The following is an 18,203-nucleotide window of genomic DNA, read 5'->3' on the forward strand; positions in this document are numbered from 1 at the left end:
ATTACCCATGGCATTTTACACAGAATTAGAACGAAAAATTTTACCATTTTTATGGAAACACAAAAGACTCCGAATAGCCAAAGCCATCTTGAGAAAGAAGAATGCAACTGGAGGAATCAGGACTCCCCAACTTCAGACTATACTACAAAGCTACAGTAATCAAGACAGTATAGTACTGGCACAAAAACAGAAATATAGATCAATGGTACAGTATAGAAAGCCCAGAGATAAACCCATGCACATGTGGTTACCTTGTCTTTGATAAAGAGGCAAGAATATACAATGGAGATAAGACAGACTCTTTATTAAATGGTGCTGGGGAAACTGGACAACTATATGTAAAAGAATGAAATTAGAACACTCCCTCACACCATACACAAAAATAAACACAAAATGGATTAAAGACCTAAATGTAAGACTGGACGCCATAAAACTCTTACAGGAAAACATAGGAAAAACACTTTGACATAAATCACAGCAAGATCTTTTATGATTCACCTTCTAGATTAATGAAAATAAAAACAAAAATAAACAAATGGGACCTAATGAAACTTAAAAGCATTTGCATAGTCTAGGAAACCATAAACAGGACGAAAAGACAACCCTCAGAATGGGGGAAAATACTTGCAAATGAAGCAACTGACAAAGGATTAATCTCCAAAATATACAAGAAGCTCATGCAGCTCAATATCAGAAAAACAAAAAACCCAATACAAAAATGGGCAGAAGAGGTAAACAGACATTCTCCACAGAAGACTTACAGGTAGCCAACAAACACATGAAAGGATGCTCAACATCACTAATCATTAGAGAAATGCAAATCAAAACTACAATGAGGTACCACCTCACACCAGTCAGAATGACCTTCATCAAAAAACCTACAAACAATAAATGCTGGAGAGGGTGTGGAGAAAAGGGAACCCTCTTGCACTGTTGGTGGGAATGTAAATTGATACAGCCACTATGGAGAACAGTATGGAGTTTCCTTAAAAAACTAAAAATAGAACTACCATACGACCCAGCAATCCCACTACTGGGCATATACCCTGAGAAAACCATAATTCAAAAAGAGTCATGTACCACAATGTTCATTGCAGCTCTATTTACAATAACCAGGACATGGAAGCAACCTAAGTGTCCATCATCGGATGAATGGATAAAGAAGATGTGGCACATATATACAATCGAATATTACTCAGCCATAAAAAGAAACGAAATGGAGTTATTTGTAGTGAGGTGGATGGAGTTAGAGTCTGTCATACAGAGTGAAGTAAGTCAGAAAGAGAAAAACAAATACAGTATGCTAACACATATATACGGAATCTGAGGAAAAAAAAAAAAAAGGTCATGAAGAACCTAGTGGTAAGACGGGAATAAAGACACAGACCTACTAGAGAATGGACTTGAAGATATAGGGAGGGGGAAGGGTAAGCTGGGACAAAGTGAGAGAGTGGCATGGACATATATACACTACCAAACGTAAAATAGATAGCTAGTGGGAAGCAACCACATAGCACAGGGAGATCAGCTCGGTGCTTTGTGACCACCTAGAGGGGTGGGAGAGGGAGGATGGGAGGGAAGGAGATGCAAGAGTGAAGAGATATGGGAACATATGTATATGTATAACTGATTCACTTTGTTATAAAGCAGAAACTAACACACCATTGTAAAGCAATTATACTCCAATAAAGATGTTTAAAAAAAAAAACAACTAAAAATAGAACTACCATATGACCCAGCAATACCACTACTGGGCATATACCCTGAGAAAACCATAATTCAAAAAGAGACATGTACCACAATGTTCATTGCAGCACTATTTACAATAGCCAGGACATGGAAGCAACCTAAGTGTCCATCAACATATGAATGCATAAAGAAGATGTGGCACATATATACAGTGGAATATTACTCAGCCATAAAAAGAAATGAAATTGAGTTATTTGTAGTGATGTGGATGGACCTAGAGTCTGTCATACAGAGTGAAGTAAGTCACAAAGAGAAAATCAAATACTGTATGCTAACCAATATATATGGAATCTAAAAAAAAAAAAAAAAAAGTTTCTGATGAACCTAGGGGCAGGACAGGAAGAAAGACTCAGACGTGGAGAATGAACTTGAGGACACGGGGAGAGGGAAGGGTAAGCTGGGACGAAGTGAAAGAATAGCACTGACATATATACACTACCAAATGTAAAATAGCTAGTGGGAAGCAGTTGTGTAACACAGGGAGATCATAAAAGGAAATGAAATTGGGTCATTTGTAGAGATGGACCTAGAGTCTAAATATCGTATATTAACGCATATATGTGGAATCTAGAAAAATGGTACAGATGAAACTATTTGTAAGGCAGGAATAGAAATGCAGACATAGAGAACGGACGTGTGGACACAGTGGGGAAAAGGGAGCGTGGGATGAATTGAGAGATTAGGTTTGACAAAAATACACTACCATGTGTAAAATAGATAGCTAGTGGGAACCTGCTGTATAGCACAGGGAGCTCAGTTCAGTGTTCTCTGATGACCTAGATGGGTAGGATGGTGGGGGAGGGAGGTCTAAGAGGAAAGAGATATATGTATACATATAGCTGATTCACTTCATTGTATTGCAGAAACTAAAACACAACATTGTAAAGCAATTATACTGCAATAAAATTTAAAAAAATGAAAAGACAACTCACAGGAGAAACTTTTTGCAAATCATAAATCTGATAAGGGATTTGTATCTAGACTATACAAAGAGCTATAAAACTCAATAATAAAAAGACAACCCAATTAAAAATAGGCAAAGGATCTGAATAGATAGCTCTCCAAAGAAGATATACAAATGTCTAAGATAGTGTAATTAACCAACATGGAAATAAAGATGAAAACCACAAGGAGATACCACCTCACAGCCACTAGGATGGCTATCATTACACACACACACATACACACACACAACACACAGAGAGAAAATAATAAGTACCAGAGAGGATATGGAGAAATTGGAACACTTAAGCATTGCTGATGGGAATGTAAAATGTTGCAGCCACTTTGGGAAACAGTCTGGCTGTTCCTTAAAAAGGTTAAACATAGAGTTACTATATGATCCAGCAATTCCACTCCTATGTATACACCCAAGAGAAATTAAAATATATGTGCACACAAAAACTTGTACTCAAGTGTTCTTAGCAGCATTCTTCATAATAGTGAAAAGGTGGAAACAACCCAATTGTCTATCAACTAATGAATGCAGTATACCTCTACAATAGAACATTATTCATCAATAAAAATAAATTATTGATATATGCTACAACATGGTTGAAACTTGAAAACATTAGACTAAGTTAAATAATCAGTGTTAAAGGACCACATATTGTACAATTCCATTTATATAAAATGTACAGAATTGGAAAATCTATAGAAGCAGAAAATAAATTAGAGGTTGCCTAGGGTTGTTAGGAGTATGGGAGGATTAGAGAGTGGTAGCTAAGGGGTCCAGGGTTTCTTTTTAGGCAATGAATATGTTCTAAAATTGATTGTGGTGATGGATGCACAACTGTGAATATACTGAAAGGTGCTGAATTTTACACTCAAAGAATGAATTGTATAGTATACTAATTATATTTCAGTTAAGCTTTTAAAAGAAAATAGAACTAACTATGTTAAGGACACTGTTCTGAAATAAAATCTATTAGGCATTTTGAGGTTTAGTTCCCAAGTTCTATTTCTAATTCTCTTTGAAAACATGTTTTTAAATTTATATTGAGCTGAGTATTTCTTGCTTAATTTTGTAGTCTTCATAGCAAAACTACAGCACCACATATTTCCTCTGTTTGTGCAAATAACCAGCCTTTGCTTCAAATGAATGTTTCTATTAACACTATGCCTAATTATTGAAATTAAACATGTGCAATTATGAGCTTCTGCTCACTGCCTCTCAACCTATCTTTTCCTCCTGCTGGTTCACTCTGAGGGGCCTTGGCTTACTGAAGCTTGCCAGGGACGCTGATTTGTATGAACATGGCCTTAACTGGAAGTAGTGTATCTAGTCTATCCTAAGAATTAAAATTTAAATACTTCTTTTCATCATCTTGATAAAAATCATAAACATATATATGTAATAAAACAAATAAGGAAAATTCCATTTAAAATAAAAAGCTCAGCTCCTGAAAGACTGCATTTTTAAGATAATCTTTTTTTATTTGATAAATACAAGCAAAATCCCAGAATCCCAAATCGATGTCCCAACACCAAAGTCATGGACTAAGGTGAGATTGTGTCTCCATGACAGAACATTTAAATTAAAAAAAAAAAAAAAAGCTAGATAATTAATAATTTCAACTAACAAAATTGACACTTTCTGAAGTGTTGTGAGAGCATGTTTTCTCCGTTTTGTTTTCCTTTTAATCTTTCAATGCATTAATCAACTTCCTTTTCAGTGCTTTATACTTCACACCATTTTTCAGTGTGCCACAAATTCCCAACCCTTACTCTCAAACATTGTATCAAGACTATTGTAATACTAGGGAGATTACCTATCATGACTAACTGGAAAATTGTTCGACAGACACACTGCATAATCTTTGGAGGTTTCTACCAAGTAAAGCACACACCTCCCTTTGTAATAGGAAAGATTGAGGTCAGTATATGGAAACCAGTACGTGAGACAAAATATGATATTTTACATACTGAATTCTGTAGGTATTCTACAATAAACATGGAAGAATTTAGCATGATAATACATGTGAAGTGATACTATAAATTGCAAAGTATTAGACGAAGTTTAGGTAGTACTGGTTGTAGTAACAGTAATAATGTCTAAGAACATATTCATTGTTACTTATTTGCAAAACTGCATGGTTTGAGGAACTCAAGACTAAAATGGCAATCTGTGAAGTCCCAGGGATAAAAATCAAATCAAATTTACTCATATTGACATTTTCCTAGAAAAGAAAATATATTGTATTTTTCAGCATAAATTAGTGTAAAAAGATTCTGTTATTATTGAACCTATTGAGACCTAGGAGATCATCAATAAACAGTGCTAAGTAGGTTCAATCCCAAGGAAAACAGCCCAGCCTCTGCTAATGAGATTTCCATGCAATACCAGGCCAAATTTGATTTTATTTCATTCAGTGACTTCACAGCCTCTGAATAAGAGGTTCCTGTGAACTTCTGCAGTTTAATAACTGCAGAAATTCTGCAGTTTAATAAAAGTTGATCAAAATGGGGTTTTTAAGTAAATGCTTCAAACATATTGAGAATGGATACCCTTTCTCTGTAATAATTGTTTTGTGGGAAAAGGTTTAGTATCTTAAGATTCAATTCTTTGGAGGAAGGAGAATCATTAATGGTAAGAAATAAGCCCTCCTGGATTTCAACTGATCCCTCTTTCTTCCCTATGAAATCATAGTTATGGATGATACAGAATATTTTTTAAAACTCCCTATTTTATACAAAAATAAAAGTAGAACTGATTAATAGCAATCTTGAGTCCCAAACTAAGAATTAATTTCAAAATACTTTGAGGCCCATATACCCATATTTGTCTAGTATGTGCTAAAGAAAGAGTAGGTTGAGTAATTACCTGGCCAGAAATCTGTTCCTGTTTCTATTTTTTTAGCCAATTTTATAATTTGTTAAATGAAAATTTAAGTACTTATAATTTTTCTGAATTTTTTAATAAATCCCCAATACTTTAGCTTTTAGAATTAATGGTTTAATTTTTATATTAAAGATCCTGAAAATGGTTGATCTACTACAGATCTGTAAGAAAAACTCAAAATATAAAACTTTCTCTTGGGGACCTTCAAGATGGCGGAGGAGTAAGACATGGAGATCACCTTCCTCCCCACAGATACATCAAAAATACATCTACATGTGGAACAACTCTTACAGAACACCTACTGAACACAGGCAGAAGACCTCAGACTTCCCAAAAGGCAATAAACTCCCCCATGTAACTGGGTAGGGCAAAAAAAAAAGAAAAAACAGAGACAAAAGAATAGGGATGGGACCTGCACCTCTGGGAGGGAGCTGTGAAGGAGGAAACGTTTCCACACACTAGGAAGCCCCTTCACTGGTGGAGATGGGGAGTGGTCAGGGTGAAACTTTGGAGCCACGGAGGAGAAAGCAGCAACAGGGGTGCAGAGGGCAAAGCGGAGAGATTCTCATGCAGAGGATCAGTGCCAACCAGCATTCACCAGCCTGAGATGCTTGTCTGCTCACCCACCAGGGTGGGTGGGGGCTGAGAGCTGAGGCTTGGGCTTTGGAGGTCAGACCTCAGGGAGAAGACTGGAGTTGGCTGTGTGAACACAGCCTGAAGGGGGCCAGTGCGCACAGCTAGCCAGGAGGGAGTCCAGGAAAAAGTCTGGACCTGCCTAAGAGGCAAGAGACCATTGCTTCAGGGTGCACAAGGAGAGGGGATTCCTTCCCTGTCTGCCCACGGAAGGCAGAGCACCACCTAAATGAGCTCCAGAGATGGGCGTGAGCCACAGCTATCAGCTCAGACCCCAGAGATGGGCATGAAATGCTAATGCTGCTGCTGCAGACACCAAGAATCCTGTGTGCAAGCACAGGTCACTATCCATGCACACACACACACACACACCAGGAGCCTACTCAGAATTCCACTGCCAGGGTCCCGTAATCCAGGGACAAGTTCCCTGGGAGAACACATGGTGCTCCTCGGGCTGTTGCAACATCACGTTGGCCTCTGCCACAGCAGGCTCACTCCATATTCCAATTATAACTACCATACCCCTCCCTCACACTGGCGTGAATGAGCAAGAGCCTCTTAATCAGCCCTGCTTTAACCCCATCCTGTCTGGGCAGAAACAGATGCCTGAGGGTGACCTACATGCAGAGATGCGGCCAAAGCCAAAGCTGAATCCCAGGAGCTGTGCAAACAAAGAAGAGAAAGGGAAATTTCTCCATGCAGCCTCAGAAGGAGCAGATTAAATTCCCACAATCAACTTGATGTACCTTGCATCTGTGGAATACCTGAATAGACAACAAATCATCCCAAAACAGAGGCGGTGGACTTTACAAGCAACTGTACACTTGGAGTTTGCTGTCTGTGACTGATTTGTTTCAGATTTTTATGTTTCTCTTAGTATACTTTTTAGCGCTTGTTATCTTAGGTGGATTTGTTTATTCATTTGGTTGCGCTCTTCTTTTTTATTATTATTGTTTTTAAAAATTTTTTTATTTTAATAATTTTTTTATTATTTATATTTTTTCTTTCTTTTTTCCCTTTTCTTCTGAGCCGTGTGGCTGACAGGGTCTTGGTGTTCCAGCCTGGTGTCAGGCCTGAGCCTCTGAGGTGGGAGAGCTGTGTTCAGGGCATTGGACCACCAGAGACCTCCCAGCCCCAAGTAATATCAATTGCTAAGGACTCTCCCAGACATCTCCATCTCAATGCTAAGACCCAGCTCCAATGGCCCGCAAGCTCCAGTGTTGGACATCCCATGCCAAACAACTAGCAAGACAGGAATACAACCCCACCCATTAGCAGAGAGGCTGCCTAAAATTATAATAAGTTCAAAGACACCTCAAAACACACCACCAGATGCAGTCATGCACACTAGAAAGAAAATATCCAGTCCCACCCACCAGAACACAGGCACCAGCCCCTCCACCAGGAAGCCTACACAAGCCACTGAACCAACCTCATGCATTGGGGGCAGAAACAAAAAACAACAGGAAATATGAACCAGCAGATTGCAGAAAGGAGACCCCAAACACAGTAAGTTAAACAAGGTGACAAGACAGAGAAATATGCAGTAGATGAAGGAGCAAGGTAAAAACCCACCAGACTAAACAAATGAAGATGAAATAAGCAGTCCACCTGAAAAAGAATTCAGAATAATGATAGTAAAGATGATCCAAAATCATAGAAATAGAATGGAGAAAATACAAAAATTTGTTTAACAAAGACCTAGAAGAGCAAAAGAGCAAACAAACAATGATGAACAACACAATAAATGAAATTAAAAGTTCTCTAGAAGGAATCAATAGCAGAATAACTGAGGCAGAAGAACGGATAAGTGACCTGAAAGATAAAACGGTGGAAACAACTATGGCAGAGCAGAATAAAGAAAAAAGATGAAAAGACTTGAGAACAGTCTCAGGGACTTCTAGGACAACATCAAACACACCAATATTCAAATTATAGGGGTCCCAGAAGAAAAACAGAAAAAGAGAGGGTCTGAGAAAATATTTGAAGAGATTATAGTTGAAAACTTCCCTAACATGGGAAAGGAAATAGTAAATCAAGTCCAGGAAGCGCAGACAGTCCTATACAGGATAAATCCAAGGAGGAATATGCAAAGACACATATTAATCAAACAATCAAAAATTAATAACAAACAAAAAATATTAAAAGCAGCAAGGGAAAAGCAACAAATAACATACAAGGGGGTCGCCGTAAGGTTAACAGCTGATCTTTCAGCAGAAACTCTGCAAGCTAGAAGGGAGTTGCAGGGCCTATTTAAAGAGATGAAAGGGAAAAACCTACAACCAAGATTACTTTACCCAACAAGGATCTCATTCAGATTCACGGAGAAATTAAAACCTTTACAGACAAGCAAAAGCTAACAGAATTCAGCACCACCAAACCAGCTTTACAACAAACGCTAAAGCAATTTCTTTAGGCAGGAAACACAAGAGAAGGAAAAGCCCTACAACCAAAACAATGAAGAAAATGGTAATAGGAACATATATATCGATAATTACCTTAACTGTAAATGGATTAAATGCTCCAACAAAAAGACATTGACTGGCTGAATGGATACAAATACAAGACCTCTATATAGGCTGTCTACAAGAGACCAATTTCAGACCTAGGGACATGTACAGATTGAAAGTGAGGAGATGGAAAAAGATATTCCATGCAAATGGAAATCAAAAGAAAGCTGTAGTAGCAATACTCATATCAGATAAAATAGACTTTAAAATAAAGACTATTACAAGAGACAAAGACACGCACTATTTGATGATCAAGGGATCAATCCAAGAAGAAAATATAACAATTGTAAATATTTATGCACCCAACATAGGAGCACCTCAATACATAAGGAAAATGCTAACAGCCATAAAAGGGGAAATTGACAGAAACACAATAATAGTAGGGAACTTTAACACTCCACTTTCACCAATAGACAGATCATCCAAAATGAAAATAAATAAGGAAACACAAGCTTTAAATCATGCATTAAAAAACATGGACTTAACTGATATTTATAGTACATTTCATCCAAAAACAACAGAATGCACTTTCTTATCAAGTGCTCATGGAACATTCTCCAGGATGGATCATATCTTGGGTCACAAATCAAGCCTTGGTAAATTTAAGAAAATTGAAATCATATCAAGTATCTTTTCCGACCACAACGCTATGAGACTAGATATCAATTGCAGGGAAAAAAATCTGTAAAAAATACAAACGAACGGAGGCTAATCAGTACACTACTAAATAACCAAGAGATCACTGAAGAAATCAAAGAGGATATCAAAAAAATACCTAGAAACAAATGACAATGAAAACACGATGACCCAAAACCTATTTGATGCATCAAAAGCAGTTCTAAGAGGGAAGTTTATAGCAATACAATCCTACCTCAAGAAACAAGAAAAATCTCAAATAAACAACCTAACCTTACACCTAAAGCAACTAGAGAAAGAAGAACAAAAAGAACCCCAAAGTTAGCAGAAGGAAAGATATCATAAAGATCAGATCAGAAATAAGTGAAAGAGGAATGAAGGAAACGATAGCAAATATCAATAAAACTAAAAGCTGGTTCTTTGAGAAGATAAACAAAATTGATAAACCATAACCCAGACTCACCAAGAAAAAAAGGGAGAAGACTGAAATCAACAGAATTAAAAATGAAAACGGAGAAGTAACAACTGACACTGCAGAAATACAAAGGATCATGAGAGATTACTACAAGCAACTATATGCCAATAAATTGAACAACCTGTAAGAAATAGACAAATTCTTAGAAAAGCACAACCTTCTTAGACTGAACCAGGAAGAAATAGAAAATATAAGCAGAGGAATCACAAGCACTGAAGTTGAAACTGTGATTTAAAATCTTCCAACAAACAAAAGCCCAGGACCAGATGGCTTCACAGGCAAATTCTATCAAACATTTAGAGAAGAGCTAACACCTATCCTTCTCAAACTCTTCCAAAATATAGCAGAGAGAGGAACACTCCCAAACTCATCCTACGAGGCCACCATCCCCCTGATCCAAAACCAGACAAAGATGTCACAAAGAAAGAAAACTACAGGCCAATATCACTGATGAACATAGATGCAAAAATTGTCAACAAAATACTAGCAAACAGAATCCAACAGCACATTAAAAGGATAAAACACCATGATAAAGTGGGGTTTAACCCAGGAATGCAAGGATTCTTCGATATATGCAAAACAATCAATGTGTTACACCATATTAACAAATTGAAGAATAAAAACCGTATGATAATGTCAATAGATGCAGAAAAAGCTTTAAACAAAATTCAACACCCATTTATGAAAAAAACTCTCCAGAACGTAGGCATAGAAGGAACCTACCTCAATATAATAAAGGCCATAAATGACCAACCCATAGCCAACGTCATCCTCAATGGTGAAAAACTGAAACCATTTCCTCTAAGATCAGGAACAAGACAAGGTTGCCCACACTCACCACTATTATGCAACATAGTTTTGACAGTTTTAGCCACAACAATCAGAGAAGAAAAAGAAATAAAAGGAATCCAAATTGGAAAAGAAGAAGTAAAACTGTCACTCTTTGCAGATGACATGATACTATACATAGAGAATCCTAAAGATGCTACCAGAAAACTACTAGAGCTAATCAATGAATTTGGTAAAGTAGCAGGATACAAAATTAATGCACAGAAATCTCTTGCATTCCTATACACTAATGATGAAAACTCTGAAAGAGAACTTAAGGAAACACTCCCATTTACCATTGCAATAAAAGAATAAAATACCTAGGAATAAACCTACCTAAGGAGACAAAAGACCTGTATGCAGAAAAGTATAAGACACTGATGAAAGAAATCAAAGACGATACTAATAGATTGAGAGATATACCATGTTCTTGGATAGGATGAATCAACACTGTGAAAATTATACTACCCAAAGCAGTTTAGAGATTCATTGCAATCCCTATGAAACTACCAATTGCATTTTCACAGAAGTAGAACAAAAAATGTCACAATTTGTATGGAAACACAAAAGACTCTGAATAGCCAAAGCAATCTTGAGAAAGAAAAATGGAGCTGGAAGAATCAGGCTCCCTGACTTCAGAGTATACTATAAAGCTGCAGTATTCAAGACAGTATGCTACTGGCACAAAAATAGAAATAGAAATGAATGGAACAGGATAGAAAGCCCATAGATAAACCCACACATATATGGTTACCTTATCTTTGATAAAAAGGCAAGAACATACAATGGAGATAAGACAGGCTCTTTATTAAATGGTGCTGGGGAAACTGGACAGCTACATGTAAAAGAATGAAATTAGAACACTCCCAATCACAGTATACAAAAATAAACACAAAATGGATTAAAGACCTAAATGTAAGGCTATACACTATAAAACTCTTAGAGGAAAACATAGGCAGAACACTCTATGACATACATCACAGCAAGATCCCTTTTGACCCACCTCCTAGAGGAATGGAAATAAAAACAAAAATAAACAAATGGAACCTAATGAAACTTAAAAGCTTTTGCACAGCAAAGGAAACCATAAACAAGATCAAAAGACAACCCTCAGAATGGGAGAAAATATTTGCAAATGAAGCAACTGACAAAGGATTAATCTCCAAAATATACAAGCAGCTCATGGAGCTCAATAACAAAAAAACAAACAACCCAATACAAAAATGGGCAGAATACCTAAACAGACATTTTTCCTAAGAAGATATACAGATTGCCAACAAACACATTGGCACACATGAGCATTGAAAGAATGCTCAACATCACTAATCATTAGAAAAATGTAAATCAAAACTACAGTGAGGTATCACCTCACACCAGTCAGAATGGCCATCATCAAAAAATCTACAAACAATAAATGCTGGAGAGGGTGTGGAGAAACGGGGACCCTCTTGCACTGTTGGTGGGAATATAAATTGATACAGCCACTATGGAGAACAGTATGGAGGTTCCTTAAAAAACTAATAATAGAACTACATATAACCCAGCAATCCCACTACTGGGCATATACCCTGAGAAAACCATAATTCAAAAAGAGTCATGTACCACAATGTTCATTGCAGCACTATTTACAATAGCCAGGACATGGAAGCAACCTAAGTGTCCATCAACTGATGAATGGATAAAGAAGATGTGGCACATATATACAATGGAATATTACTCAGCCATAAAAAGAAATGAAATTGATTTATTTGTAGTGAGGAGGATGGACCTAGAGTCTCTGATACAGAGTGAAGTAAGTCACAAAGAGAAAAACAAATACCGTATGCAAACATATATATATGGAATCTAAAAAAAAAAAAAAGGTTCTTACAAACCTAGGGGCAGGGCAGGAATAAAGATGTAGATGTAGAGAATGGACTTGAGGACACAGGGAGGGAGAAGGGTAAGCTGGGATGAATTGATAGAGTAGCATTGACATATACATACTACCAAATGTAAAATAGATAGCTAGTGGGAAGCAGCTGCATAGCACAGGGAGATCAGCTCGGTGCTTTGTGACCACTTAGTTGGATGGGATAGGGAGGGTGGGAGGGAGGCTCAAGAGGGAGGGTATATGGGGATATATGTATACGTATAGCTGGTTCACTTTGTTATACAGCAAAAACTAACACAACACTGTAAAGCAATTATACTCCAATGAAGATGTTTAAAAAAACACCTTTCTCTTATTTCTACAGTACAATAATGCCATATTTCATAGAATTTAAGACTCCATAAACTGTAAGAAACACAAATGTTTTATACACATTAAAACAGAAGACAAATGCCAGTTAAACTATGGCACAAAGCTTCTTGTCACTTAACATTGTGTTCTATATTTTAAAAAAGAGATCTTTGTGACTTACTTGGACATAGATATTTATCACCATATTCCTACATAGAAAGCAAAATGTAAGCAAAATAAATTCATTATTGCTTTGGTAAATGTTGTCATTTGCAGTCAATCCTTTAGCACATATATCAGTAGAAAACATAAGGTAGCTTCTACTTTTGGGGATCTTCCTTTCTAAGATCCCATAAAGCATGTGGTCATTGCCTTATAAGAAAGTGTGAAACTGGCTATTCCTCTGGCGTTGGATATTACTTCACTGTATCACATTTAGGCTTCATTGCTCTGTTTCTGTGTCTTTCTATTAAATAAATTTCTATTTCAATGCCAAATCATAATGTAATATTTTAATATTTGTATAGCATTTAAACTCAACACATGTAGCAGACTCAATTGAAATAACAATAAGACTAGCGATAACCAATTTACACATAAGCAGGCAACAACTACTACGTCATGATTGTCCTCTTACCATCAGTTGTAAGACACATACTGATTTTTTAAAATGCTGAAATGTGAAAACATGTGAATCTTAGAATTGAAGAATCCAATGACAGTCCCCTATATCTGCATCATGGTGGCTATTAGCATGAACTTGGTAGCCAGATAGACATGAGTACTGACTCAGTCATTTAACTGCTGTGTGATTGATACTGGGCAAGTTACTTAACCTCTACAAGCCTTAGGTCATTTAAAAATAAGTATTATAGGGGGCTTCCCTGGTGGCACAGTGGTTGAGAATCTGCCTGCCGGTGCAGGGGACACGGGTTCGAGCCCTGGTCTGGGAGGATCCCACATGCTGCGGAGCATCTAGGCCCATGAGCCACAACTGCTGAGCCTGCGTGACTGGAGCCTGTGCTCCGCAACAAGAGAGGCTGCGATAGTGAGAGGCCCGCGCACTGTGATGAAGAGTGGCCCCCGCTCACCACAACTAGAGAAAGCCCTCACACAGAAACAAAGACCCAACACAGCCAAAAATAAATAAATAAAAATTTAAAATAATACAGACATACACTTTATATTAAAAAAAAGTATTATAGTAGTATCTACTGTACAGAATGATTATAGGGATGCAACAATGTAATTTCTAGACAAACTGCTCATTAAATATTAGATATTATGATTTTTATTAGAAGCATTATCTGTTTGGGTCTTCACAACCACCTGTGAGGTAGTAGAAAGACAATATTATCCCCATTTGCTGCTGAGGAGAACAAGGATCAAAGATATTTTGATCCGCCCAAGACCATAAAGTCAGTAAGTGATTGGCTCCTTCCATATATATTCTCCCTAGATTGAGACTGATAAATATACATATATTTCCCATTCTCATTTAAAAAATATTGAATTAGCTTAAAGAAAATAAAAATGATCTGAGCATTGTGAATATTTTTGGTTCTCCAGCAGCCCACTCCTCTTTATTCTAAAAACAATACCCCTTCCCAACTTTCAATCCATGTGTTTTGAATCCAACCTCAATTCCTGGTTCCAGGGATGGAACATAAAGCCCAAGTTCAGCTAATCAGAACTTTGAATTCCCCTGGCTACAAAGATTGATCCAGGAATAGGCACTTAACTCAAGCCAAGTTAGTCAGAATAAATCAGAGCTAATCTCAGGACTTTTACTTGAATAACCAGAAAGAGATATTTCAACAGAAATGACATTTCCCCCTTCGGTTTGGCTTTGACTGGAGGAGATGTGAGTCTGGCGCAGCTGCTACCATCTTGTGACGGCACTGATCCTGAAAATGAAGCCAAAACATGGCCAATCTGGGCAACAGTTAGAAACCAGCTACTAAATCCAATAAGTGGGTTTCTGAATCCAGCCATGCTTGAATTTACCCTATTTTTTACTTCTCAGTTATTTGAGACAACAAGTTCCCTTTCTCTGCACAAATTATAGCTTTCGCCTCCTGAGCAAGGGACTCAAGGTAGGGCAGTATAAGCCTAAAAGAGCTATGTGTTTAACAAGCACCAAGACTGCCATATCCAATACATAATTATTTATCTTTGTTCTGAAAAAGCAAAATTGGCCAAATGGTAATGATTAAACACCACTGATCTGCAGTGTACACAATTCCAAGAACAGGAAACAAATGTTTACTGTGTCAATTTCCATATCACTGGCCAAGCATCCTAAGGGCTTTCTATATTAATTTATAGTAGGCAACACTATGGAAAGAGTTGGTTTAGATAAATTTAAATACCTTGTGGTGTCAGTGACACACACATAGAATTGTTTATTTCACTATATCTAAGTCCACTCTGATTGGTATCATCATGCATTTGGAAATGGTTGACACTACGCAATTAAATTTTCTGTCTTTTAATCCTCTAAAATCTGACTAGTTAGAAACCCAAATATAATTAACCCAACTAACTAGTTACAATAATTTATTCAGACTTATAAAATTTAAATATGCTACAGAGTAAAATCTAAGCTCTTCAAAACAGCACTAGCACTAATATTTGAATATAAAAAGGGAAAAGAGGAAAATGGTAAATTCAAAACCTTGTTTACTAGGTAAGTAGTTAAGTTTCTTTGCTAAAATGTAAAATAATATTTATTGAGAAATTTAGTGTATCTAAGGTTCTTCCAGGAGAACTTAACAACTGCTGGGACATTTGTAAACATACAGAGAAATCTATATATTCCCCGCATCCTAGGATTCCCCTCTTATTTTCACCAGTAAAGGAACTACAGTACTATTTTGATTTTCTCATTCTTTCAACATGCTGACTTAAGGTGTTGCTTTAACATAACGTTTTTAAACCATCTACTCCTACTACTAATCCACATGTTTTGTGAAAATGTTTGTACACAGAATGGGATTCCAAAGAGAAACAGATTGTAACTTAATACCACACACGGAGTTTAGTTGGATTTTATATATAATTCTATACAGTATAAATAATAAATCTGCAAAAGCACATGTGTTCAATAAGTATGAATATTAGCATACATATATGCTTCAATTTCAAATGTTATTCCTCTTTCTCTTTCATTATAGGTCAAAAATCCAGAGGGAGGTGGGAAGGAGGAGGTGGGGAACCCCCCTCAATTCATCACCTCAATAAATGACCCACACGTACATTTTCCTTGAAACAGTAATTACTACTATCTTCCCTTGATATGGCAGGTGAAGGGTTAAATTAAAGAAGTCTTGTAGTTTGCCATGACTGAAATGAAGGTCCGCTGTCCTCCTTCAGCCCTCATGAAGTTTTCTGCTTCTCATTCCTATTCTACCCTTGCTGTGAGGTGTGCTATCCTGTCGGTTACCTACAAACATTCAACTTCATAGGAGGAAATAAGAAATGAGTTAACGTAGTAGCTGTGATCTGATCTTTATTTCACTAGATGAGTTTTTCAAACTTTTTAAAACTCAGCCAATTGTAAGAAGTATATTTCCCATCATAACTCAGGACACACCAATATTTATGTTTATACATGTGTATGTCTAACTGAAGCAAGAATTTCAACCAGTGTTGACCCTTACTATGTGTAGTGCACTCTGATACCCTCTTTTTTATTTTATTCTAGTCTTTGTATTTTTTTCAAATGCTGTTTAAGAACCACTAAATTGATTCCATGATCCTTTAAGTCTTGACCTAAAGGGTTGAAAAACACTGTCTCAAGAGATGAAAGCAGCTTAAGCTAGAAAGAGCTTGAGTCTTGAAATAGGTTTAAAATCTGACTTTGCTATTGATGGCCATGTGACCTTTGGCAAGATCCTTAGCTCGTATACTCAGTTTCCTCAACCATAGAATGGAGGTAATATTCCTACTTTGCAGGATGATTGTGAGGATCATTGAGTTGACATGTGAAAATCCAAGCCCATTCTCTGATATATGGTAGAATGAAAATAAATATTAGTTCATGGATCATCCCTTAAATCTCAAAAAGCCTAAGAGGGAGCAAGCTCTCTGTAGAAACACTGCCTTTCAAACACTTTTAAACCTTCTCCCTCTCCTTCCTTCTCAGTCTTTTTCACAAACTCATAGACAAAACACTTGTTTAAATTCTCTAGTCTATTAGGGGCCAAGTGAGCCACGGCCACGGCCACATCGGCAAACACCGGAAGCACCCGGAAGTCCAGGGTAATGCTGGTGGCATGCATCGCCACAGGATCAACTTCGACAAATACCACCCAGGCTACCTTGGGAAAGTTGGTATGAGGCATTACCACTTAAAGAGGAACCAGAACTTCTGCCCAACTGCCAACCTTGATAAATTATGGACCTTGGTCAGTGAGCAGACTTGGGTAAATGCTGCGAAGAACAAGACTGGAGCTGCTCCTATCATTTATATGGTGCTATCGGGCTACTACAAAGTTCTGGGGAAGGGGAAGCTCCCAAAGCAGCCTGTCATCGTGAAGCCCAAATTATTCAGCAGAAGAGCTGAGGAGAAGATTAAGGATGTGGGTGGGGCTTGTGTCCTGGTAGCTTGAAGCCACATGGTGGAAGATTCATTAAATGTTAGCAAATGCTTTTCAAAAAATATAAATCAATAAATCAATAAAGTCACTAGTCTAAAGAATAAGAAATTACTAAATAAGGAACGTTTAATATCTCAAACTTTTCCACCAATTTCTATGCAGACCTAATTAACAATTCTTTGGAATATTGGGTCAAAACCAGTATAAACTTCAAAATTCTTGGAGTGATCCTTGTCCATTATGATCTGACTCTGTTTCCATCTGCAACATTAGATCAAATTATTGCTACTTCCCTCAGCTTCCAAAGAATACCTGATTCAGTCCCATTAGTTCCTGCCTTGTCATGCTCTGTTACACCTTTGTATTTTGTAAATGTTTCCTTTGTGCTGGTCTCATCATCTCTTTCCCAGCTTTCTGTTTTGACACTTAACTGCCTATGTAATCTTGGGCAAATTACTAATTCAGTATTTCTAAACATACTTTCCTCTTCTGTAATATAAGAATAATAATATTTACCACATGAAGATTCTTGAAAGGATATAATGACATCAGGGTTGTAAATTGCCTGACATATAATAAGCACTCAATGAATGATGATTGTTAGTATTTTTATTATGTTTATCAGTCAATGCTGAGTTAAAGTAGCATCTATTCTAGCAAATCTTTGCTGACACTCCTGTTCTAGATTACATGCCCTACTTCTGGA

At 37.0% G+C, this 18,203-nt stretch overlaps 1 protein-coding gene across 1 annotated transcript; it reads left to right on the forward strand.

The window, feature by feature from the left end:
- The first annotated feature begins 17,158 nt into the window (after positions 1-17,158).
- LOC133077236 (large ribosomal subunit protein uL15-like) lies at positions 17,159-17,532 on the forward strand. The gene has a single exon (XM_061171955.1). It carries the CDS (start codon positions 17,174-17,176, stop codon positions 17,507-17,509), a length of 336 nt encoding a protein of 111 aa, XP_061027938.1. The 5' UTR covers positions 17,159-17,173; the 3' UTR covers positions 17,510-17,532.
- The last annotated feature ends 671 nt before the right edge of the window (positions 17,533-18,203 follow it).

Source organism: Eubalaena glacialis, chromosome 17 (genome assembly GCF_028564815.1).
Source record: "Eubalaena glacialis isolate mEubGla1 chromosome 17, mEubGla1.1.hap2.+ XY, whole genome shotgun sequence".
Classification (NCBI taxonomy): Eukaryota; Metazoa; Chordata; class Mammalia; order Artiodactyla; family Balaenidae; genus Eubalaena; species Eubalaena glacialis.